The sequence below is a fragment of the Trichoderma reesei genome (genome assembly GCF_000167675.1).
Source record: "Trichoderma reesei QM6a unplaced genomic scaffold TRIREscaffold_17, whole genome shotgun sequence".
Taxonomy (NCBI): Eukaryota; Fungi; Ascomycota; class Sordariomycetes; order Hypocreales; family Hypocreaceae; genus Trichoderma; species Trichoderma reesei.
This window is the reverse complement of record NW_006711164.1, coordinates 337,758-360,995: the sequence shown is the minus strand read 5'-3', so window position 1 is coordinate 360,995 and position 23,238 is coordinate 337,758. Positions and strand designations below refer to the sequence as shown.

The 23,238-nt window shown below is 56.2% G+C and overlaps 5 protein-coding genes across 5 annotated transcripts; 3 read left to right on the top strand and 2 right to left on the bottom strand.

Moving 5' to 3' along the window:
• Positions 1-3,983: 3,983 nt before the first annotated feature.
• Positions 3,984-8,776, top strand: TRIREDRAFT_109778 (uncharacterized protein; the record flags this gene model as incomplete). Its single annotated transcript, XM_006967468.1, has 5 exons — positions 3,984-4,128; positions 4,586-4,710; positions 4,776-4,787; positions 6,524-8,429; positions 8,520-8,776. 5 exons carry the CDS (start codon positions 3,984-3,986, stop codon positions 8,774-8,776), a joined length of 2,445 nt encoding a protein of 814 aa, XP_006967530.1.
• A 1,623-nt stretch (positions 8,777-10,399) lies between these two features.
• On the bottom strand, positions 10,400-12,327 carry TRIREDRAFT_27085 (uncharacterized protein; the record flags this gene model as incomplete). The annotated part of the gene is given in 2 exon segments (XM_006967310.1): positions 10,400-12,137; positions 12,152-12,327. Coding segments are annotated over 2 exon segments (1,914 nt in total), but the record flags the coding sequence as incomplete, so codon positions are not given.
• A 710-nt stretch (positions 12,328-13,037) lies between these two features.
• Positions 13,038-14,156, top strand: TRIREDRAFT_123015 (rab5-like GTPase). The gene is made up of 3 exons (XM_006967467.1): positions 13,038-13,200; positions 13,262-13,325; positions 13,400-14,156. Exons 1-3 carry the CDS (start codon positions 13,132-13,134, stop codon positions 13,954-13,956), a joined length of 690 nt encoding a protein of 229 aa, XP_006967529.1. The 5' UTR covers positions 13,038-13,131; the 3' UTR covers positions 13,957-14,156.
• A 974-nt stretch (positions 14,157-15,130) lies between these two features.
• Positions 15,131-18,499, top strand: TRIREDRAFT_123014 (uncharacterized protein; the record flags this gene model as incomplete). Its single annotated transcript, XM_006967466.1, has 4 exons — positions 15,131-15,171; positions 15,273-15,382; positions 15,442-15,776; positions 15,845-18,499. The coding sequence occupies 4 exons, from the start codon at positions 15,131-15,133 to the stop codon at positions 18,230-18,232; spliced, it is 2,874 nt and encodes a 957-aa protein (XP_006967528.1). The 3' UTR covers positions 18,233-18,499.
• Positions 18,500-18,867: 368 nt separating this feature from the next.
• On the bottom strand, positions 18,868-22,862 carry TRIREDRAFT_123013 (phosphatidylinositol 4-kinase). The gene is made up of 5 exons (XM_006967355.1): positions 22,456-22,862; positions 22,103-22,289; positions 19,547-21,995; positions 19,255-19,459; positions 18,868-19,158 (listed from the first exon to the last, which is right to left on the bottom strand). The coding sequence occupies exons 1-5, from the start codon at positions 22,533-22,535 to the stop codon at positions 19,119-19,121; spliced, it is 2,961 nt and encodes a 986-aa protein (XP_006967417.1). The 5' UTR covers positions 22,536-22,862; the 3' UTR covers positions 18,868-19,118.
• Between the last annotated feature and the right edge of the window lie 376 nt (positions 22,863-23,238).

Genomic DNA, 23,238 nt, shown 5'->3' with positions numbered 1-23,238 from the left:
GTTTGGGCATTGAGCAAACATGAGGGATGGATTCTCTTTTTACAGAGGGTGGAGGAAATGGACAGGAAAGTGAAGTTTGGTATCAAAGGGGAGCATAAATGGTGGCTTCTCTTGGTCAAGGGGATGGGTGATGAGTTTATCGCCCATTGATTGATTCATGGAATAGAGTAGTAAAACGGTCCATTGACAATATATTCACCTGTTCTGGAAGAAGTTGATAATATCTATACATACATACAATCTAGACGCTCCCTTTGCTCAATTCCATCAATGTCCCACACTAAAGAAAGAAGCAGGATTCCGACCATCGCCAGATCGACACATCTGCCCTGGCACACCCGAAAGGGATAGTACCAGTAATATTCCTCCGAGTACCAGTTCAATCAATATCAGTGTTACTACCAGCATCAGATTGGAACTCTTCAGCTGCAGAGGCACACTGACCATCTCGTGGCCTTGCCGTTGCGCCCCAACTTCTTCACCGGAAGCTGAGCTCCGGGGGGGGGGGGGGGGGGGGGGAAAGGGCCCCAAGCAAACGGCATGGGAATCCTGCATCTGCAACGAACCCCCCGGGCAGAAGAAAAAAAAAGGAAGCTTACTTGCACTTCAGCTCGATCCTTACAAGGCGGGCAAGCGAGTTACACGTTGCAGAGAAAAAAAGAAAAAAAAGTAAACAAACAAGATTCGTATCTGCACCTAGGAGACTACCGAGATTACCTTCAGACGGTCTCTCATCGCCAACCACCGTGTATACATACAAAAAGGACTAGGTAGTAGTAGTAGAGCATAGATGGGAACTGATACTAGAGTGCAGGTTTCTCAAGGGCATTTTGGATTTCCGCATGAGAGGTGGATGGATATGCACAAGACCTGGAGTATTGAGGCCCTGCCTCCCGTGGAGGGGATATCCCTGTCCGTCAATTTCCCCTTCGCCCTTCCCATCCTGCCGTCTGATCGGGACCAGCCCAGTTGGTTTATGCCCCGGTCGATCGGGATCCTCGGACAAGGGCCAGGGTGGTTGGACGTACGACAGACATGTCCAGTACTGTACCTATCTACTACTACCTACATACTTACCTATCTATGTAGTACTACTACTCGTGTGGGATGCCCAAGCTGAGACATGCAGATTCTACGACGAGAGTACAAAACTACGCGCACGGGCAAGATTTGATTTGAGACCTGGATCGGGTCCGGCTTGCTTCCGCTCTGCCGCGAGATGTAGGAAAAGACGTAGTAGTACATTGCAGTGCTCTTTGTGGCAAGTAAGATACTAGAAGAAGCTCCGGGATGAGACTGCTTGTGGGTGGTTGACTTGTGGATAGGCCCATACCTACTACCTCGAGACGCGCTTTGAAGACGCGCTTCAAAAAAGAAATCCAACAACAGATTTACGTACTCTGTGCTAGGTAGTAGCTGACTGCTTTGGCTCTCTTTCTTCTCTTCTCTTCTCCCTTGGCGTCTCTTCGCGTATACCTGACAGTGGTTGGGGTAAGGTAGAAGCTTACCGGGCGACATATCCGGTCCCTTGAGGTCCCTCCCCAGCTCCGCAACTGATCTCGACACGCGAAACATCTTGCTCCTAACCCAAGAGTCCACCGGCCCTCTTCTCTTTCACCGGGCAACGCACAAGCTTCAAGTTGTTGGAGAGTTATAGTACGTTGTATTAATCACTCATGGTGCTGCTCGGTATTTTGGCTCTCTTGTGCTGGTGACACAGGCAATCGGCCCATCCACACGTGGCGCAACACGATGGCATGCCATGTTAATGCCCAAAACTAAAGAATGTAAAAAAATACTCGTCTCTATGGCTACAGTTGCTGTTGGTGAGAGGCATGATGCGTGGGGAGAGACGGCAGAAAATAGAAACGCGAACGGGGACGACCTCGTGGACGTGGAGTGCCCGCGCATCGCGGACTTGCGTGTTCATCTGAAGCGTCTTATACTGGCTGGTATTGATTATGATGTGAGATATTGTATTATTAGCATTGATGTGGTTTTTGTGAGTATCTTGGTGAGGAGAATTGATGTGTTTCGCATTGGCATATGGGAAGAGGAGCACGGGTAGTGCGAGGAGCCGGTAGAGACGTCTTTGTGCAACCGGATGATGTGCCCTGTGTTGATAATGCAGCCACCAGAGGCACGAGATCTGGTGAGTTAAGTTGGATCAGAGTGATATTTTGATTGATGGTAGATACTTGTAATAGAATGGTTTTGCATGTGCTTTGATTATAGCCATGTGTTGTTCTGCTTGCCTGCGCGTCGCTGGTGTAAGTCGTCTAGTCTCGCCAGGGACCTGGGTAGCCTACCCTATACTCGACATGCTGATGCATCAAACTTCACAGTTGGACAAGTCGACGCTGTGCTTTCTGCAGTCGCAGCTGACCGATTCACCCACGCTCCAGCATATAAAACCATGGTGACGGGGATTGACGAAAAGAGGGCCGCGTTTCTGTATCATGACACCATCGATTGCCGCATGGTGCACCAAAAAGGACAGAATCCACCGCAAAGCTGCATGAAGCGCTTCTATTTCAAGCAGCGTGACGTCGCCCAGCTGTCTGCTAAAGACCAACCCCAACCCCAAAAGTTTGGGTCACCGCCAGCGATTGGCCCATTTGAGCTCATAGCACAGTATCAGAGGTATTCATATTCAAATTTTATTTTTGGGAGGGCCGAGCCGTGCCGCCACCGTTTCCGGGACTGCGATACAAGTAATCTCAAATGTTGGGGATCAAGTTGAGTGTTTGTAGGTGTTGCCGTTGTGGTACAACAATGTCTGCAGGGACAGCGAATTGGACGGCAGAGGCGTGAGAAGGACGTCTCTATTCGACGGACTCAAGGCACCGGCTAATGGATACCTGAACGGGCAAGGCTCAGCAAACACATGGCAGATCTCAACTCTTTGGGCGCGAGGTGAGGTGAGGCGAGGCGAGTGGTGTATGTATGTATGTATTTTGGGTTGTGGCTGAAGCTGATGGCAACACAAGATGCCGCCACGGCTCGCGCAGAACTCGGGAGGCGCAACGCCCGGTGATGAGTTGTACATATTGTACGGCAGATATTACAGAGTCACGGTAGAATGAGTGTCTACTTGTACGTATGTTTGCATGACGTTGGAGTGAGGGAAAACGAGCCACTTTCTTGGACATGGCGGGCTTCATGCTGCATTAGACGCACATGTGATACCCACCAGATACTTGTTTCGGGCGGCCTCTGAGTGTGGGCGCTGCAAGTATAGACGTAGTACATACTTTTACACACACGAGAAGAAGAAGAAGAAGAAGAAGAATAAGAAGAAGCCCAGAGAGCAGACGTGGCGCACTCGCGACGTGGCGTCGGCGGCAGCATCAGCCTCACCTAGCGGGAGATCCCCAAGGTGGTGGGTGGTGGGTGGTGGTTGTTTCGCTGGCACTTTGCGTTGACTGGAAGCTTGTCGTCAGTCCAGTTCATGCTACGGTACGGTACGTATCTATCGAGGGAAGAAGGGGTCCCGGTCCCTTTGTTTACTTTTTCGTCAACAAAGAAGAAGTCTGCCTTGGGCCGACGGCGTGATGATGATGGGGCAGTGGGGGATTGAGTCTCATGTGCCTTGCCTCGGGATGTTCCCTTGGTTGATGCCCGTTTTCGCCGTCATGAACATGGACACAACACGCAAGGGGACAATTGACTGCATCAGGCACAGACAGGACCTTACATACAGGCCCGCCCAGACATGCATACAAAGAGACAGGTCATGATGGGCTGGAACATAACAATGTAACAGACAGACAGACAGGCCAGACAGAACAGAGTAGTAGAGCAGAGCAGAGCCCGAGTCAGAGGCAGGGGATGCCCTGCCACACCCCAGAAGACAACACCTTTGAACCCCTACCAAGTCCAGCGCACAACGTGCCCAAGATGCCGTCAAGTCAAGCCCCTTGTCGGCGATGCGCATCGCGGTCCCCCCGGCCCACACAGCGTCCATCTGCTAAGGTACCTACATGGAGTCTAGCCTCTTGTTAGATAGCAGCACTGCTTCACCGGCTGGATCCTCCTTGATTCGAGCGAGCATCCATCTTTTCTTTGACTTGGCTTTGCCGTCGGGGTCTCAGCTGGGGTTGCAGACAGGTCGCCGCCGCTGCGAGGGTACGTGCTGCAGACGCCTTGTCGCGGTAGAGCGTGCATGTACCTGCCGTGGCCGGGGAACCTGCTGGGTACGAGTGAGTGCGAAAGGAGGATGAGGTCGCCAAAGATGGGGCGTCGAGATGCGGTTGGCGTGGCGTGGCATCACCGTCATGCTTGTTCGTTCGTTCGTTCGTTCATACAGCCAGCTATTACTACAGTAGTAAGCACAGTAGCCAGGCACATCATGGGCGAGGCGGGAGGACAAAGAAGGAGAAAAAAAAAGGCCTTTGAGTGCTTGCTTGCCTTTCGCGCGGTGATTGGGACTTGCTCGTGTGCCGTTTACGGAGAAGATTGGACATGACTGGAGGTCTCTCGAGTATATCTCCTGTATATCCTCTGTCTTCCATCTGCCTGTTCATCTGCCTTTTCATCTCTTCGATCCTCCGTCACTGATGATAGTCTCGCAACTTGCCTCCAGAAAGCGCCGCCTCCTTTTTTGCCAGCAGCAGCATCATCAATCACCTCGCCTCTCCTGTGCTCGACCCTCTTTCATCCATCCTCCCCCCTCCCCTGGAAACGAACGTCCTGCCGGCCTCGAAAACGGTCAGCACTGCATTGGGCCTCAAACAGGTTGGCCAGCGGATATAGTACTACATACTAACTAGTAGGTGGTAGTCCATGTATGTACATACCGGCACCGACTAAGACGCCAGCCTGCAGCCCGACGCTCCACCATCTGAGCTTTGCTGGCCGTCTTTGCCTCTGTCAAGGCAAGGCGCGGTGGTGACTGCAAGATTCCATCCTGTGTGCGAAGACCTTGGAAGGGATCCGAAGCACCAGAATCAGGCCAAGCAAGGCAAGGCCAGGCCAGGCCAGACCAGCGCATCGATCGAAAGGTCGACGTCGACGCCTCGCCCAACACACACACACACACACACACGCACGCACGCACACATACGCACGACACCATCTCGTCGTCACCTCCCTTCTCTCTCTCACTCTCTCACTCTCTCTCGCTCTCTCGCTCTCTTGCTCTCTCACTTCCTTGCTCTCCCTTTCACACACTCTCTCCCGCCCTCCCTGTTCAATTCTTTTCTTCTCCCTTTCCTCTTTGCCCATTTGCTGTGTAGCCTTTTTTTTTTTTTTTTTTTTTTTTTTTTTTTTTTTCCCTTCTTGGGCGCATCAAGGCCTTGCTTGGGGCCACGAGCCCGAGTCAGCGGGAGGCATCCAATGTGTTGTTCTTTGTTGGGCCGTTGCAGCAGACAAGCTTAAAAGAAGAAGAAGAAGAAGACAACGACAACGACAGACAGACAGACAGACGACAGACGATCAATCAGTTTCCATCAGTCATCAATCCATCAGCCCAGCCTTCCTTTCTCCTGGACCTGGAGGCAACGGAAACAGAGCATTTGGCGACTCTGCACATTTCCCTGATCCAATTCGTCTGTTGCATCAATTCATCTGCCGTCTGCTCCGTGTTACTCTCCTTTGTATCATCAATAATCCGTCTCCCCGACTCCAACCAGATCAGATCGGATCAAACCAACCCAACCCAACCAAAGCGAACCAAACCAAACCAACCACCTCGAATCAACCACCGTAACCTCTCAACTCATCTCCCCCGGTCAACCACATTATTATTATCGTTACCGCACCCTCTTCTGCTCAACTGCTGGCGCCGACCAGCCGCTATAACATTGCACCTCTATCACAGCCAGGTCCGCCGCCATCAATCCCGGCCAATTCAAGGCCCTGCGGTGCCCGCGCTTGCAGCGATTCCAGCCCCCCATTTTCCACCGTCCGCCTCCAATTGCCTCCCCCCTGCCACCAGCTTTTTCCTAATTTTTTCCCCCGGGCTCTTTCTTGACATCACCGCCCCCTGGTCCGCCTTTGTCTCTCCGTCTCTCTCTGCCCTCGGAGCTGAAGCCCGCCTTTTTTCTTTGTGTCCTTCACGGCTTCTGCGGGCAATTGGGTCTCCTCGCTGCACGATTCACCTGCGTGCATAGTTGCATATCGCATCTCGCGTCCAGCTGCTTGTTCCTGCCGCCGCTTCAACCCCCTGGCAAGGCGCAAACGCTCGGCTGCCCTGAGCTGAATCGCCATCGGCGTCTCCCCTGGGTTTGGACCTGGGCGCAAAGTCACCTCTCGTCGCTGGTCCGAGTCTGGATACCTACCTAAGCAGCGGATGGTTACCTTACCTTGCCTTGCCTCGCCTTACTTCTAGCCTCTCCTTGTATCCTTTCCCCCTCCCCCTTGCTGTCGCTGCTCGAGCTGGCTGTAGCACTCAATTCAACCACCCCCAAACGACTCGACTCGACTCACTGCAGTGGCCTCCGTCGGCGACAACGGCGAGCTCCTCTGCCCTGGTCCTCGCCCGCGCCTCCTACCATCACCGCCGGTCAGCTGGCGGTGACAGACGTCGTTCAACTTGTCTCTCCTCCCCCCTGCGCGAGGCGGCGCCGCAGACTTGTCCCAACGACCTCCTACCGCCCCTAACGACCGTAACGCGATCCACGAGACCACGCATTCGCCCAAGCAACGCCAGCAGCAGCAGCAACAGCAACACGCGCTGTCGCAGCCTCCTCACGAGCCTCTCACCCGGCTTTCCACCCCGTCTACGCCGCACAAGTCTCTCCGCCGGACCCCCAAGTTCGACTCTGCGCCCACGTCCAAACCCCCCCAGCCGGAACGTCGCGTTCACATCGCCGCTGCCTCCGCGGGCTTCTACCCCAGCCTTGTCTCCTTTGCTGATTCCGACTCGTCCCTCACCGGGCTTGGGCTATCGCTGTTTGACGAGGCTGACAAGGAGAAGCGCCAGCAGTCGGAGACTCAGCGATCGCGTCAAGATCCCCCGGACACTGCGCAAGCCCAGAATCCGGAGGCTCCTCCTAGTGACGTTGCGCAGCAGCCAAAGCTCAAGACCCCTCGCATCTCCAAGCACACCCACGACGCGATCCTCTTCGCCCTAGAGGAGGCTCTCCGTGGACCTCACCCCTTCACAGCAGACGAGGTCGAAGAATCCGCCAGCATGTCCGACCTGATGACCGGTGGCCACCCAGCCAATGGCGCTGCCCTTGCTCCTGGCCGCATGCCGGCCGCCGCGCCCGCGCCCACAAGTTCACCGTCAGGCATTAGGGGTCCTAGGATGATCATGCAGGAGCGAGCAGCCAGAGAAGCGCGCCAGAGGGCAGAAGCCCGGCAGAGAGCCGAAGTTGAGCAGCAGGCACTGGAGAAGAGTCGCGCCGAGCAGGAGGCGCGCGTGCAGCAGGAAACGGAGCGTCGCAATGCCGAACGGCGCGCTGCTGGCGTTGCTGCTGGCCAAGGCATGACTGCCGACGGCCAGCACCCCATCAATCCCTCACACATGGGCCAGACCGCCCTGGACCCGTCACATCCTCCGCGAGCTGCCGTCCCGCCCAACCAGGCCCTGCCGTCCCAGCAGCGCCCAGCGCAGATGGCGGGCAACCAGCAACACCACACCCCTCCCCAGGCATTCCCGGCCGGGAACCCAGCGGCGCAACAGCATGGCGACGCGGCTGTCGATCCCACCAAGCCGCGCAACTCGTTCCCCCATGCCTTTGAACGGTGGGAGACGCTGTCTGCCCACTGGGAAGGGCTGACGAGCTACTGGATCCGCAAGCTCGAGCAGAACAAGGACGACATCAACCGCGACCCCCTGAGCCAGCAGCTGGCACGGCAGGTTACGGATCTGTCCGCGGCTGGCGCCAACCTCTTCCACGCCGTGGTCGAGCTGCAACGCCTGCGCGCCAGCTCCGAGAGGAAGTTCCAAAGGTGGTTCTTCGAGACCCGGTCCGAGCTGGAGCGCGCCCACGAGGTGAACGCCATGCTGGAGGCGGCCCTCGACAAGGAGAGGAGGGAGCGCGAGCAGGCCATCCGCGAAGCCATCGACCACGAGCGCGGCGTGTCCAAGACCCAGAAGCAGCTCGCAGAGATGAGAAAGGAGCTCGCCATTTCCAAGGAGGAAGCGCGCCGGGCGTGGGAGGAACTCGGGCGTCGCGAGCAGGAGGAACGCGATAGGACCCTGTCGCTCCAGTCCGGGCATCCCACCGTCGTGGGCGGAGTCCAGGTAGTGCCAATGACCCAGGGCGGCGGCCCCAGCCGCCACAGTAGCACCAGGGAGCACGGAGGCTACCAGTCCGATTACCAGCGGCCGGCGTATTCCATCGAGCAGGCTGCCCAGGGCCGAGGACAGACCACCGCGGGAAGCAGCAGCTCCGGACAGGGACAATACCAATCTTCTGGCCACCAGGATGATCCGAGCCGTCGCGCAGGCGCTGGCTCCGAGGGCGGTTACAGCGAAGGTGAGTACCTTATCGATGCGCAGGGGAACTTCATCCTCGACGGGGACGGCCGCAGGGTCCCCTTCGCTGCACCGCCCTCCACGTATACAGGTTCTGATTTGGATCCAGAAGACTACGACACCCCGGCCACGACAAACCCCAGCGGCGCCAACATGCCCTCGTCAACATCGGGCCCCCAGCCCCAGTGGACCGGTGCCTACTCCAGCCCGCAGGACTACTCCGGCCAGGGCTACGGGACTCCGGGATGGGACACGGTGCCCAGGCATCATCACCCCACGCGGCTGAGCGACGTCATTGAGGAGGAGGATGAGAGGAGCCGCACCAGCGCCAGCCAGAGTCGAATTTAGGGGACCGACTGACGCCACAGCCGCCGCCTCTTCTCCCTCGCCGCCCTCTTCTCACCGAATCTCTCACCCTTATTACGAAGCACCTGAATTTCCCTCTTTTGGCGTTGGATATTCTTCCGCAACGAACATGTTACATAGGAACGCGGATGACGACCTTTGTTACGACTACGAACGCCCCTCCCGAGGCACTGCATTTGCATCGAACCGAAAGGGGGGGGGCAATGCTTTTGTGCCTTGTCCCTCTAATTTCTCGTTATCGTCGTTCTCGTCCTCCAACGCGTTGATAAGGCATGTTTCCTTGGGAGCATAAAAAACACCGTCGGCTTTTCCTCTTTCCTCTTTGCCACCGATTCTGTTCCTGCCATGATATACGCTTTCGACAGTTTCTTCCTCTTCATCCTAGCGAGCCAAGCATCTGCACCATAGAGAGCAACGGAAAGCCCTGGACCTCTTTTTAGTCGATACACATTTGATGATACGCTGCGTTGGTTTTTGCATTTTGCATTTTGCTCTTCTCCTGTCTTCTTCTTCTTCTTCTTCGTTATTTCTGGGTGGGTTACTTTGACTTTACTCGCCAAACACCCCCTACTCTTGTGTTTTCCTAGCCGAACTGTTTGGGCGAGGAGTGTATTTGTTTTCCTCTGGAGCTTTCATTTCCTGATGGTTATTCTTGAAGCAGAGAATGGGGGGAAAGAATTGTTCTGAGGAAGGCGATAGATGGGAGATGACGACGGGAATGCCTTTTTTTTAAATGCTTCTTTTTGCTTGCTTTTTTCTTCTGTCTCTTGAATGTACTTGAGCGGCGGAGTTTCTTTTTTTTCTTCTTCTTGTTTCCCCCTTTTCTTTCATGTAAAGGAGGTGATGAAACGCTGAACCCGTGATGCGAAAAAAGAAGAGAAGAAGACTATTTGGGGAGTTTTCTGTTCATGTTCATGAGTTTGATGTTTTCTTTGAGGAAAGACGTGGATGCAGGTGGAGGAAGGTGATTTGGGAAGTTGGACGGATACAAAGTCGAGAGGAGAGAGGAAAGGGAGGGGAGGGGGGGGGATAAATGGTGGTGATGGACCCCCTTCTGTGTGTATTCTCATGTATATGCATAACGTTTATTCTCACAGGACATGATTATTCCCTTTTTACTAATTTCATGGTGTGATTTCTTCATTTGATGTGGATGGGGTCGCTGATGTTGATTTGTCGTGTATGAGAAGACATGCCATACGTTACGAAAAATAAAAAAGGCTCCTAGTTTATTTCGAACAAGTACCTATGGTATCTCATGTCCGAAAAGTGAAAATGTCTAGATAAATCCCCCCCAATCTATGGCACCATTATGTATCCCGTACTTTTTTTGCTTCCCCTCTGCAGATAAATAAATAAAAATACCTATACACTCCCAGACAAGAAGAGACGGAACAATGCAAAGAAAAAGAAAGGGCAGAAGAGATATCAAAGCCGTCAGCTCTCGCTCTCCGCCTTGCCCTTTTTGCCCTTTGACCTCTTCCTCTTCTTCCTCGTCCCGTCAACATCCCCAATGATGTTATTACTCTCCTCCTTGTCCCCATCTTTGCTCTTATCCTTGCCCTTGTCCTTACTACTCCTCTTCTTCTTCTTGCTGTGATGATGCTCCTCCGCAGCCTCATCCGCACCAACCAGCTTCTCAAACCCATACGTCGGCCCCGTACTCTCGTACTCGCCGCCAAAGACTTCTCTGCGCCACTGCCTCAACCGGGCCTTCTTCCCAAGCATCTTCCGATCCTTGCGCTTCTTCTCCACGTCCCGGAACGTGGCCAGCTTCTTCAGCCCCGCATACTCGTTGAGAACCTTGTCCGACGGCGCAAGCAAGATGTCGCGCGCCGTCAGCCCAAACGCCTGCGGCGACGTCTCGCGGTAGCGGAACCCGCCCGCGCCGCCGCTGCTGCTGTTACTGGCCTCCTTCTCCTGCTTCTTGAGAATGTCGTGGTCCGTCAGGTGCAGCTTTGCGTCGACGAGGGCTTCCAGCTTGGAGCGTTCCTGGCGGGCTTTTTTCTGGGATTCTTGCTTGGCGCGCTTGTGGTCTGATGATGACTTGCGCTTCTTGGCTGCGGGCTCTTCGTCTTCCGCGGAAGCGTCATCGTCTTCCTCCTCATCAGCGCCGTCCTGGGGTTCGTCGTCGGTGAGAGAAATCTTGGGCTTGGCCTCGTCTTCGAAATCGGGGATAATGTCCTTGATGTCAATGTCGTCGTCCCACTTGGGCTTCTTGGGTTTCTTCTTCTTGTTGCTCTTCTTGCCCTCTTCTCCCCCGTCCACGTCCATCGCATCCTCGTCCTCGGAAGCGGCGTTGGCCTCGTTAATGGCGTAGTACTCCTCGTCGAACCACTTCTTCATCTCGTCCTCCCACTTGTCGTTCTCCCACGCGTCGTCCAAAAACTTCATCCACTGCTCGTCCGTCAGCTCCTTGCCAAGCGCCCCGGCCGCCTGCTTGATCTTCTGGAGCTTGGCCTCGGTCTCCTCGAGCTTCAGCTTTCGTAACCGCGCCTTGTCCTCGCGGCGCTGCTGCTTCTCGGCCTCCTTCCTCTCGCGCTCGAGCTCTCTCTGGCGCTTTCGCCCCGTCTTTTCCTCTCGTCGCACGGATCGCGCGGCGGCAAAGTCTCGGGCGTATGACTTGAGAACCTCGTTGCTCTTCTCGGGGTCTTCGAATCGCAAGTTGTAGGCTTGCTCAAACTCTTCCGCCCGGTCGTCGGTCTCACCATCGTCGGACTCGAATGCTTCCCATCTCGAGCCATCCTCGGGGACCCAAGCACGCGCCGCCATGAAGTTGGACAGGAACGTTTCCGGGTCCTTGTCCGCATTGTTGACGTCGACTTCTGACAGCTTCACGGCCTTTGCTCTGGAGGGGTGCACGCCGTTGGAGTCAGTCTTTGCGGGTTCTTTTCGCTTGATGAAGCCGTCTTCGTCTTCGTCCGAGTCGTCCGAGTCCTCTTCGGCCTTGGCGGCGTTGATCTCGGACAGGAGTGATTGTTTGATTGCGTCCTGCTCTTGCTGGTATGTCTTGGGGGCCTCCTCCTCTTCATCTCCACCGATGTCGCCTCTCAACAGCTTCTCTCGCTGATAGTCGCGGAGGAATACAGGCTTCTCCTTCTTCTCTTTGGTCGCGGCGGCGGTGGTCTCGTCGTCGGGCTGGTAGAAAGTAACATCCTTGTCGTAGACGCGGGGGTCTTTGTTTCGAATGGCTTGTAGTGTGGCGGAGATTTGTGCGTCCAGATCCTCGGTCGCGAGGAAACCGTCTTCGTCTTCTGTCTCGTCTGTGGAAGAGGAGTCATCGTCGTCCTCTTCTCTCTTGAGCTTCTCCTCCACTTTGGGGACGTTAGCATGCAAGTTCCATCTTGGTTGGGTCACGCAAGGCCTATTTGGCACGTACATCTTTGCTTCTCCTCTCGCTTCTTGTTGTATTCGAAACGGCGCGCATACTCCTCGTTCACCTTGAAGCCGGAGCTCCCAATTGCTGCTCCGGCATCGTCTGAGTCTGAGTCGCTGTCGTCGAGGAGCTTCCGCTTGTTCGAGTTGGACGGCTTGTCCTTGGTTGCCGCCTGGGATGTCCGCCCAGCCATTGTGACAGCTGTATCAGCCTCCAACAGTCTGCTGAGCTAAAAAGAAAGACTCAATGAGGCGTCAATGTTGGCGGGAATCGTGGGTAACAGAAGGGGAAAAAGTTCCTTGAATCTTGGAGAATCCGCGGCTGCAGCAGAAACAACCTCTAGGCCCGTACCAACTTTTTTTTTTCTGCCGGCAGATCAGGCCCAAAGAGTTTGGCGGGGAGCGGCCGGGCGTAGGGGCAACGTTTGGCCGAGGCAGCCCCGCCGAAAGCGCTTTAGATGGTGAGCTGGGATTGGACAGTAATGGGTACCTATGCGGGCAGCTGCATGGCGTAGTCAGTACTGAAACTTATTAGCAAACTGGTGCACAAGATAAGTACTGTACTCTCCCAGGCAGCTTTGCCTCAAGTACCCCGGCCGTGAGTGGCTGGTGCTCCCCCGTCTGTCGTCCGCAGGCCCTCGTCATCGTTGCGCCTCTTCGGCCGCTGCTCCATCCAATGCAACCGGTGCTTTCAGTTGGAGTCGACGTCGTACCCACCAGGAATCTGCTTGCTGCTGCCACTGGCCACCAGAAACAGCGCCATCCTGCGCATCACCTGCAGTGGCCTGCACTCTGCACTTACAAACAACTCTCGCCCGCAGCTGCAAAGCCAGCAAATCCTCCATCGTCACCAGCCTCGCCCGCCTCTCCGACAACCTCCGCTAAACCGCTTGCTCTACTCATCTCCGCTTCTGCTATTACAAGCAATCTAAAGGCCCCCTCCAGCAGGCGTCGCAAGAAAGATGGCGGAAGCTCCCAAGCCCAGCAGCAGCGTCAAGCTGGTGCTCCTCGGCGAAGCCGCCGTTGGAAAGGTCGCCAATCTCGCCCTGCGGTATTCATGTCGATAGCTTCGCATGCTGACATTTTCCGCAGTCATCCCTCGTCTTGCGATTCGTCAACAACGACTTTCAGGAAAACAAAGAGCCGACCATTGGAGGTAAGCCATCCGTCTCCCGACCCTCCCGCCAGTCCTTGCGCTCTGGTCACCATCGGCTCACTCTCAACCCTCAGCTGCCTTCCTGACGCAAAAGTGCAATCTGCCCACGCGGACCATCAAGTTTGAGATTTGGGATACCGCCGGCCAGGAGCGGTTCGCCTCGCTGGCCCCCATGTACTACCGGAATGCCCAGGCCGCCCTTGTCGTCTACGACATCACCAAGCCCACATCCCTCGTCAAGGCCCGACACTGGGTCGCCGAGCTGCAGCGACAGGCCTCGCCTGGCATCGTCATCGCCCTGGTGGGAAACAAGCTGGATCTGGCGGGCGAGTCGCAGGGTGCGAGTGAGGAAGCCGAGGGCGAGGACGGCGGCGATGCCCGCAAGGTGTCGACGGAGGAGGCCCAGTCATATGCCGAAGAGGAGAGCCTGTTATTCTTCGAGACGAGTGCCAAGACGGGCCACAACGTCACCGAGGTCTTCACAGCCATTGCAAATGCGATCCCCGAGACGTCGCTCAAGAGCGCCCGAGGACCCGGCGCAGCAGGCAATGCGAACCGGGCTGGAGACGAGCAGCGGGTCAACCTGTCAGGGCCGAGGGATGCGGGCGCCAAGGATGGATGTGCCTGCTAGATGGGAGAGACAGTTTGGTTCGAGAAACACGATACAAGCATCATGCCGTCGGTTGCCGTTGCTGCTACTGCGCCGCCTGCCAGACGAGATTCGGGGTCTGTTGTGGCATGTCATTCGGGAGTCAGAGTTCTTTGCGTTCCGGGAGTCATTTGCGTTGTTATAGTTTTGAGTGCGCCATGTCGTTTATTATCTAGACGTCTGCTAGTTTCCTGCTGCAATAGTACTATATCTCGTCCTCAGTTGGCCGTCTGTGGTATTACCGAGGCATGTTTGCAGTGCCCTGGCAGCAGCTGTGAATCGCTTCGCCAAGCACACGGTTGCGTATAGATATTCGTCTGTGGCGCGTTGTCTACCTGCAATGGGCATCTTCACATCTTTTAGGATACCAGGTAGGTATCGCTTGGTAGCATCCCTCATAGTAACCTACCTTACACACCTGAGTATGATTCGATGCAGGCATTCGACATACTACATCATGCGACGCTGTTCCCGGACCGCCCATTGATTCGCTCGCGCAAAGGACGGCACGTTAGGCTGCAGTCAACCCTTCGCCCTCCTGTGATTCGCCACGTATAGCTGTCACCATGTGACGGGGCATTCAAGCATAAATCAATGTTCAAAGTGGACGTATTACTCAGAGGTCCAGTCAAGGCCAACCGCCCTCTATTTCAGCGAGGTATTCAGGTTGCATTACACCAGACATCACCACACAAGGTACTCTAACTGTTGAACATCAGCCAGCCAGCCAGCCGATTAGATGCACTTCTGCAGCCTCCTCATAATCATAAGAAGCATGCCGGCACGTGACACCCCCCAATCGCAGCTTAGCGGCTGCTGGTCGTGCTCGCCTTCCAACTTGTCAGATCCACTTCTTTTTTTCGAAGCGCGTCAAACTCCTCACAATCTCAGATCCTGCACCAGCTTTTCTTTCTCTGCTCAGCTGTTCGTACGGGCTGGACGGATTGCGGCCTGGCAACCTGCAGCCTCGCGGAGCGTGAATGAAGTGCGCTGCTGCGGCCCATTGAGTCACGCCGTGACGTGACCAGCCTCTGCCTCTTCCGGGACAACGCCTCGTTCGGTGCCTCTAACGGTCTTTGGCCTATCTTTCTCTCGACTATCGCGAACCCCCATGATCCAGCGCGGATAGACCTGGTGCTGGTGCCCGCTGGCAACGATGGCTACGTCCATTACCGAGGCTCAGGCCGAGCTGATCAAGTAAGTTGGGGTGTCTTTCTCAAAGACCTGCGGCCCTCTGAAGAAGTCAATGGCCACTAGTAGGTATCCGATAGACTCACGATACTGATTGTGCCTCTCAGCTCGTTGGCTCCCGACGATATCCCCCACAAACTGCGATGCGCCAATTGCAGCAAGCTGGCCGTCAACGCCCTCCGCCTGCCATGCTGTGAACAGGCCATCTGCGAAACCTGTACGTCGCAATGCTCTTGCTGAATGCCTCTTTTGGGCCAAACTCTAACCGCACAAAAGGCCACTCAAACCTCCCCCAGTCGTGCCCCGTCTGCGAGCACTCTCCGCTATCCGCAGCAGACTGCAACCCTAACAAGTCTCTGCGGACCACCATCAGGGTGTTTCTGCGTACCGCGGAGAAGAAGCGAGAAGCCTCTCGGCCCAAAGAATCCAACGAGTCCGCGCCCCCCACGCCGGTTGATGCGCCGAAGCCGTCGGTGCCCGAAGCCGATGTCGCTACTCCGATAGAAGGACCGGCAGAGAAGGCGGTCGATGCCGGCGAAGAAGGACCTGCGCAAGAAACGGCGCCGCAGAGCGCTGACGAACCGGCCGCTGGCTACGAGCAGGATCAGCAGGTTTGACTCGCCCAACAATGCGCTGCCTCCCATTGTCACATACTAACGTGCCCCGTCGCCGACAGCAGGAATCAGCACTAGACAATGCGCAAGAACCGTTGCTGTCGAACGAGCAATCAGATGTCGTTGAAGCCCAGGGCGCCGAAGGCCCAGCTGATGAAGCCGATGACGCGACCAAGAGCCAAGAGCAAGACGGCGCGGGCGAAGGCGACGATGGCGCTGGCCAAATTGGCAACGACCAAGAGCAGTATGGTGCAGATGCAACCAATGGTGGCTTCCAGCAGAACATGATGTTCCCCGGCGGCGATTTCAACCAGATGCAAATGATGATGGCTATGCAAAATGGAATGGGGCCGAATTCCTTTGGCGGGTTTCCTATGATGGGTAAGGACTCCCGTCGCCCGTTTTACAGACTCGTTCAGACGACTGACAATGAAGCAGGCATGCCGGGGATGGGCATGGACCCGATGCAGAACATGTACATGAACGGAGGCTTTCAAGGCATGGGCATGAACGGCATGGGTGGCTTTGGAGGAGGTTTTGGACAAGGCTCCAATGAGAACTGGAACGGTGCACAGTCATGGAATTTCGACCAAAATAATTACAATCAAAATGGCCCAGGCATGGGAACTGGTGACTATGGGAACTTTAACTCAGGATTCCAGACAGGATACAATCAAGGTAATTATGGCCACTTCAATGATTATCGTCGCAACAACTACGGCCGGGGCCGCGGCCGTGGGCGCGGATTCTACGGAGGCTACGGCCGGGGCGGTTACCATCAGCACCCCGGTGCCATGAATCACTATCAGGACCAGGGCCAATACTCCCAGTACAACCAAGGACAAGCGGCAGCAGCCTTCCAGGGCCAGGGGGAAGCTGGGCAGCAACCGACATCCACGACGGCAAGTGCTCAGGTTGACGAGGGTGCCAACGAAGGCGCAAGCCAGATCAAGGCATCAGAGAGCGAAGCGGGCGCCGACACCGACGGGCCTAAGCAGGATGACTTGGACTCTGCAACTCGCGAGGTGCCAGGCAACGACGCGTCCTCCGGCGGCCCTGTGCGCCCATCATCAGCCCAGCCAGACGGATCAAGTGTACAGAACCGAAACGGTGTGGCGGCCATCCGCTCCATCTTGTCCGCACCGGACGCTCCGATTAATGCTCCCAAGGGCCCGAAAGCCATGCGCCAGGGACTGCCCAACACCAGCCTGCTGAATCTGCGAGCACGGGGCTTCCAGATCGAAGACAGCGGTCTGCCAGTGCAAAAGGCTGCTACCATGCCATCTCAGCCGTCGCAGGGGCCGCCGTCGAATCCAGCTACTCAGCCGGGCTCTAGAAGTAGTACCCCCAACCTGGACAAATTGCGGGATCGTGATCCTCATCGTGATCGCAGCAGGGAGCACTTCAGGAGGCACGAGAAGCTTGACCGAGGCGGGGAGATTGAAGGATCACAAGGCGCTCAGGAAAAAGACCGGGATCAAGAGCGAGTAGATCGTGCCCGAGACCGAGAGCCCGAGCGCTCTGGCTCAAGGGTCAGTAGTAGGAGCCGAAGCCTAGACCGCAGCAGCCGCAGCCCGAGCCGCAGTCGCGGCCATAGGAGCTCGCACAGACGGCAACGGCGCCAGCGCTCTGAGTCTGCAGGCAAGGAGGACAAGGACGACTCTCATCGCCGGAGGAAGCATCGGAGCAGCAGGAGACACTACTACGACGACGAAGACGAACAGCCGTCGCAACGAGCCAAGGATGAAAAAGGGGGCGATAGGTCCAGATCAGCCTCGCCCGATGATGCTAAACGCTCAAGCCACCGCAGCCGCAAGGACAAGGACAAGGATCGAGACTATGAGCGGCGCAAGGACAAGTACAGAGACGAGGAGGACGACCATCCGAGATCCGGCCACCGTTCTTCACACCGTGACCGGGGAGACTATGAGTATTCGTCGAGGCGTCACGACAAGGAGCGCGAGCGCGACAAGGATAGCAGCAGTAGCCGCAAGGATAAGGATCGCAAGGACCGATACCGAGACCGTGAGCGTGACCGAGACCGAGATCGCGACCGAGAGCGCGATCGAGACAGAGGCCGAGACTACAGCAGCCGGCACGGCAGCGGCAGCAGGAAGCATTCGGCTGATGGCAACGCCACCCCAGGCGGCGACAAGGGTTTTGACCCCCCTACGGGCCCGCGTGGCCCTCGTGCTGCCGGGGGCAGCTCGTCTGCCGCGCAGAAAGACGCGCACACCCTGGAGCGCGAGGCGCGGAACCGCGAGCGCCTGCTGAAAGAAGCCCAGCGCATGGCCGGGCTCGCAGGCCTGGCCGGCTCGAAGCGAAGCCGCGATGATGCCGACGACGGAGGTCGCAAGGGACGGCGCAGCCGGCGCAACGACGCGGTCGAGGGAGACGGCGAGGAGCGGATGCGGAGGCTCGAGGCCGAGAGGGAGGGGGGACGCTGGGGCTAGAAGCCCTTCATGACGGACCAAAAACAGGCCAAGCAGCCGGCGCGGTATGAGCGGCATCCAGGCAAGGAGGATTGCGAGGACGGTGGCTCAGTGCAGCGCGCCGGTGAGACGGGTGCAGCCTCGCGGCGAGCCATGAAGTTCTTGGACAGCCTGCGTTGAACCGATGACAGAAGGTTGATCCAGCAGCGATCATCAGGTGGCCTGGGAAGAAGACGAGAGAGCATGGCGAGAGTCGTCGACAGGTCTGGCTGATGTTATGGGGCGAAACCGGCTTCATCCGAGTATAGCTTTGGGAGCTGAAAGCGCTGCGATTGCATGCATGTCTGATGTATATGTAGTATTAATCGAATCCAGACCATTGGTACATTTGCATTCGGTTCATCAAAAGCATGATTACTGTGTAAGCACGTGTTGAGTTTGGCAGATATAAAAGAAGAGGTATTTGAGTAAACGCATAGGGAAGTTAGTTACGGTAATATTCTTGTTCTCTCAGCTAGACTTCTATGGTCGCCCCTAACTACCTAGCCTTCTAGGTAGGGCAACGCCATTCGCATATATATGATGGCAGGCTCAAGTATCAGTAGCTGCGACTGATCATACAAGGAGATAAGGGATATAGGTAGGTAGGTAAGGTAGCCAAGATTATGTTTGATATTCTTTCCTCTCGGTATATATGATATATGGGGCAACACACAACGCCCTCTTTTTCCTTCAAGATCAAACGCAACATTGATATCTACCCTCCTGGAAACTGTTTGACCAACCCCAACCTCTTTTGTGTTGTTTGCCTCCTTTCACCCTCCAGTGATTTGAGGATCAACATTGAGCGTTTGAGGTGAAGGGGCGAGCCTTGGCGATACCGTGCTTGAACAATGATTTTGTACGTCTAATATATACCCTGTGTGCGATATTGAAAGGTATCGTACCTTTTTTTTCGAACCGTTAGCTTCCTCTAGTCTCCTTCTACATCCTTTATTTTGATGGGAGGGGAAACCACCACTTGGCAAAAAAGGGATACTCACAGTCGTGTGTAATAGCTGCCATACGACTTGGCAATCAGATCCGTCTCGACAAAATTCTCCGCCTCGTCCGCGCTGAGATGCAGCTGGAAGCGCTGGCGGAGCGTCGTCGTGGCGTGCGCGACGCCCACGGCGAAGCACGGCATTTTCGAGTCCCTGCCCATCATGGCGACCAGGTCGATGATGTAGTCTGCCGAGCGTCGAAGAGCTAATGTAGAGAGAGGGGGGGGCGGTTTGTTAGGTAACTCGCTTACGGCATGGAGATAATTCTCTTTACTCATTGTGAATGGCTTACCTTGAAAGGCTTGTTTACACAACTTCTTGTAATCTTCAAAATCTGGCGAGTTGAGTCCTCCCAGGACATCCACGTACTCATGCGTGAGCTTGAATGGCGCGGCCTCGAATCCGACGGAGCCTGGCGAGTTGGACAGCATAAAGCCAAAGTCAATGTGGATAATGTGTCCCTCGCTATCGATGAGCACATTGCCATTGTGCCTGTCCTTGAGCTGCAAGATGTAAGAGATGATGCTGTAGGCGGCTAGTGAGCGCTTGAACGCGTCGAGGCCGGCCTTGTAGGGCTTGCTGTCGGGCTGGCCAAATGCCTTGATGAAGTGGTCCTTGAGCGTGGCGATCCGGTGCCGGGGATTCGTTCCAGCCTCGATGGATGCGAGCGTGAGACTGCGCTTGAGCGAGTGGAGCGAAACACCGTTGGCTATCGTCTCAATGAGGCCAGACGACTCTCCGGTAACGAGAATGCGCATCAGCTTGACCCAGACGTCCACCTTTGCTTCCACCCAGATCTTGTGGCAAACGCTAATGAGCTGGCACGCAAAGGCTTCTTGTCTCAGGTCGGCGCCCGTCTTGACAATGACGCTGACGAGATCCCAGTTCTTCATCCAGCCGTAGGGCGACGACTTGCGGATCCGCTCCTTCTTGGCCTCCCAGGCTTCTCCAAAGACAGCCGCACTAGGGTCGTCGCGATCACCACGGCGCTGGACGCCTCCCGTCTTGATGTCGTTTTCCATCCTCTCCCTGCCCGCGCTGGCGTTGATGTTGGGGTCGACCGGCGCCTCCTCCTCGTCCAGATCCGGATCGACACCCTGAATGGCACTGGCCGTGCTGGCCTTGGCCATGATGGTGTCGAACGTGGGGCCTTGCTCGTCTGCGTCAAAGCTCTGCTCTTCAAGGCTCTGCATGCTCGCAATGATCTTGGCCCGGATCGCAGCCACCTCGTGCTTGGGCCGCTTGCCGCTCGTGGCCTCGAGCTGGGCGAGCATCTGAGAGGCTGTCCTCATGTGCGTGGCCAGCGCGGAGAAATCGGGCTGGTCGGCGCGAGCCATGTTGAGCGTCATCCGGCGTCGAGAGCCGGGACTGGGCGATCGAGAAGAGTAGGGCCCCGACGTGCGCGGTGTCATGGCATCCAGCGTCGTAGACGCAGTCGTCGCTCCGCTAGAGAATCGCTGGTCGGTAGAGTGCTTCGAGTGATAACCAACGGACGGGGGCTCGTCGTCAAAGGGTTTGAGCAGCGGTGAACTCCCCAAATCACCCGAAGTGGGCTCGAAAACGCTGTCGATGATGGGCTCGGGAGGCGGAACGGCCGAGGCAGCCCTGGGAATCTCGGAAGAGAGGTCGAATAGCCTTTTGGTAGGCCCGCTGCCACCGAGAAGTGTGGTCAACAGCCGCTGGTTGTCCGGGCTCTCGGGATCAAACGTAAAGTCGTCTCTGAGCACCTCGATCATCAGTAGATACGGCACCTTCTCGGCGCTGTTCAGAACCGTGGCCTCGGCAGGGTTCAGTCGCACAACTCGATGATGGCGACTCTTGCCCGGCGCCCCGTCAATCAGCGTCGGCGGGCAAATGATGGGAATGTCGATTTCAGCAGGCAGGTCTCTGCCAATCAGGGCCAGCTCGGCTCGCAGAGCGCTCATGCGGGCGGGTTTCGGGACGGCGACCAGCCGGTTGGAGATGCCTTCCAGGGCAGACAAGAATTGAGTTTGCGATCGGAAATAATGCTGTCTCAGAAGCTGTGCCTTTTGCGCTGGCGAGAGGTTCGTCGGACTTAAGTGCGACTTGAAGTGGTGAGAATGTCGTCGATGGATGCCATCCGCCGGCCTTGCATTGACTCCTGCGGAGACGGGAGTTGATGGTCGCGATGGGCCTCTCGGCGACGGCAGAGGTAGAGATGCGGTGCTGAGCCTCGCCTCGAGAGATTTCATGTCCAACGCAGACGGTCTTTTCGAATCAGGGTTAAAGGCCGGGTTCAACGGCGAGTGAGATATTGGGACCTGAGAGCCTGCTCGTCGAGGCGAGGGGCGAGCGTCCATGTCCAGGCTGGGATCGGATGCGATCGGGGATTTTGGCTCCTTGACGCGCCGGGGTTTCGAGATTGGACTGGCAATGGTGTTTGCTCTTGTTGGCTTTGTTGGGGAGGCGGCCGGGATGGGCTTTGGCGTCTCACTTCCGTCTGAAGCATCTTCGGTGATGGGCTGAGGCTTGCGAGCCTGCGCGACAGCAAGAGGGCCAGCCCATCTGGGTATCATTGGCAAAGCGACGCTCGCGAGGACAAAGCTGGAAAGCACGGCAACGGGCAGGACATTTTCTTTGATCTTGTTTTGGCGCGCAGTGTCTGCCAGCCCAAAGACAATATGCTGCACCTTATTGTAGACTCGGCGACACGTCTGGAAGGCATTGGACTGCGGGTTCGAGGATAGGTCGTGCAGATAAGTCTGGAAGAGCCAAAAGGTCTGCATCAAACGACCAGATTAGCATCTCGGTGGGCGGCAAAACAGGCCTCATTTCGTTCTCGGCGACTCTCATGTGTTCGCGACCTGTCGGACTACGGATCACGTACCAACAATGCGGCAGTCACAGACTCCTCGCATAGATCCAGCAGGAATTCCTCCAGAGCCATTGACTCATTGTCGACGCTGATGATGAGGTGGCATAGCTGCGGCAAGAAGAACTCGATGTCCTCGTACGGGAATTGCCGTAGCTTGTTGCAGAGGACATAATGAATGCCTACATGGTCGGCGTAGCGACTATATTTGTATTAAAAACAAAAAGGACGAACGTTAGCTCTGTCCGTACATCAAACTCTCACTGCGGCTAAAAAGGCTGGGGCTGAAGCTGCCAGAGCTCCGCAGAGCTTCATTGCTGCCAGGTATAGCTGAGAGCGGAAGATGCCAGGTGTTTTGCCAGACTCACGAGAGGTAGGAGACGGAGAGGAAAGGATTCGCATTGAAGACGTCGGATTCGAGGAATCGCTGCAGCAGGTCCCACGACATTGGTTCACGCGAAGCTGCGAGCAGGCACTGGAGGATCGGACAGGCGGGATTGGCGGTTGCGAAGGCGGAGCCTCATCTAGATGAGGGCTGAGGGCGTTGCAGGATGCAGCCGGTCTCTCATGGCTCTCGAAGCGGGGGACTGCAGACAGAAGCCGGCTTCTCTCGTCTCGTCGCCGTCGTCGGGGCAGCGCATGCAAGTAGAGCGACAGGCAGCGGCAAAAGGAACGATAGCGGCGCTGCGAGGCTGCTGGCGAGAAATGAGAGTCGCGAGGGCGGAGAGAAGAAGAGGAGAGCAGCAGAAGCAGAGGCGACGGACGAGGCGGAGATGGGTTTTGATGGAGTGGAAATCAGAATATTGGCGGCACGTACAACGAAGTACTTGGTGCAACACAATTGGAGGAGTGGGCGAGTGACCTGGCCTCTTGTACCGCCTTAGTGCCTGACGTTTCTGGCGGCTACCGGTAGCGCGGTTGAGTGCTCACTGCGGAGTACCTCCCGAGTACCTGTCTAGGGGTCTCGACCAAGTACTAGATTCGGCGACACGGTTTCAACTCATGTCATCGCATCCCTAGACGGGCACCTGGACCTGAAGCCTTTTTTTGGTGGCCCGTATGACAGCTTCTAGCCGGACATGGGAGGTCGTATGGCGGCAGAAACACGAGATTGTCCGCCGCTGAGGTGGGCGTACCTGAGGGGTTCCTTG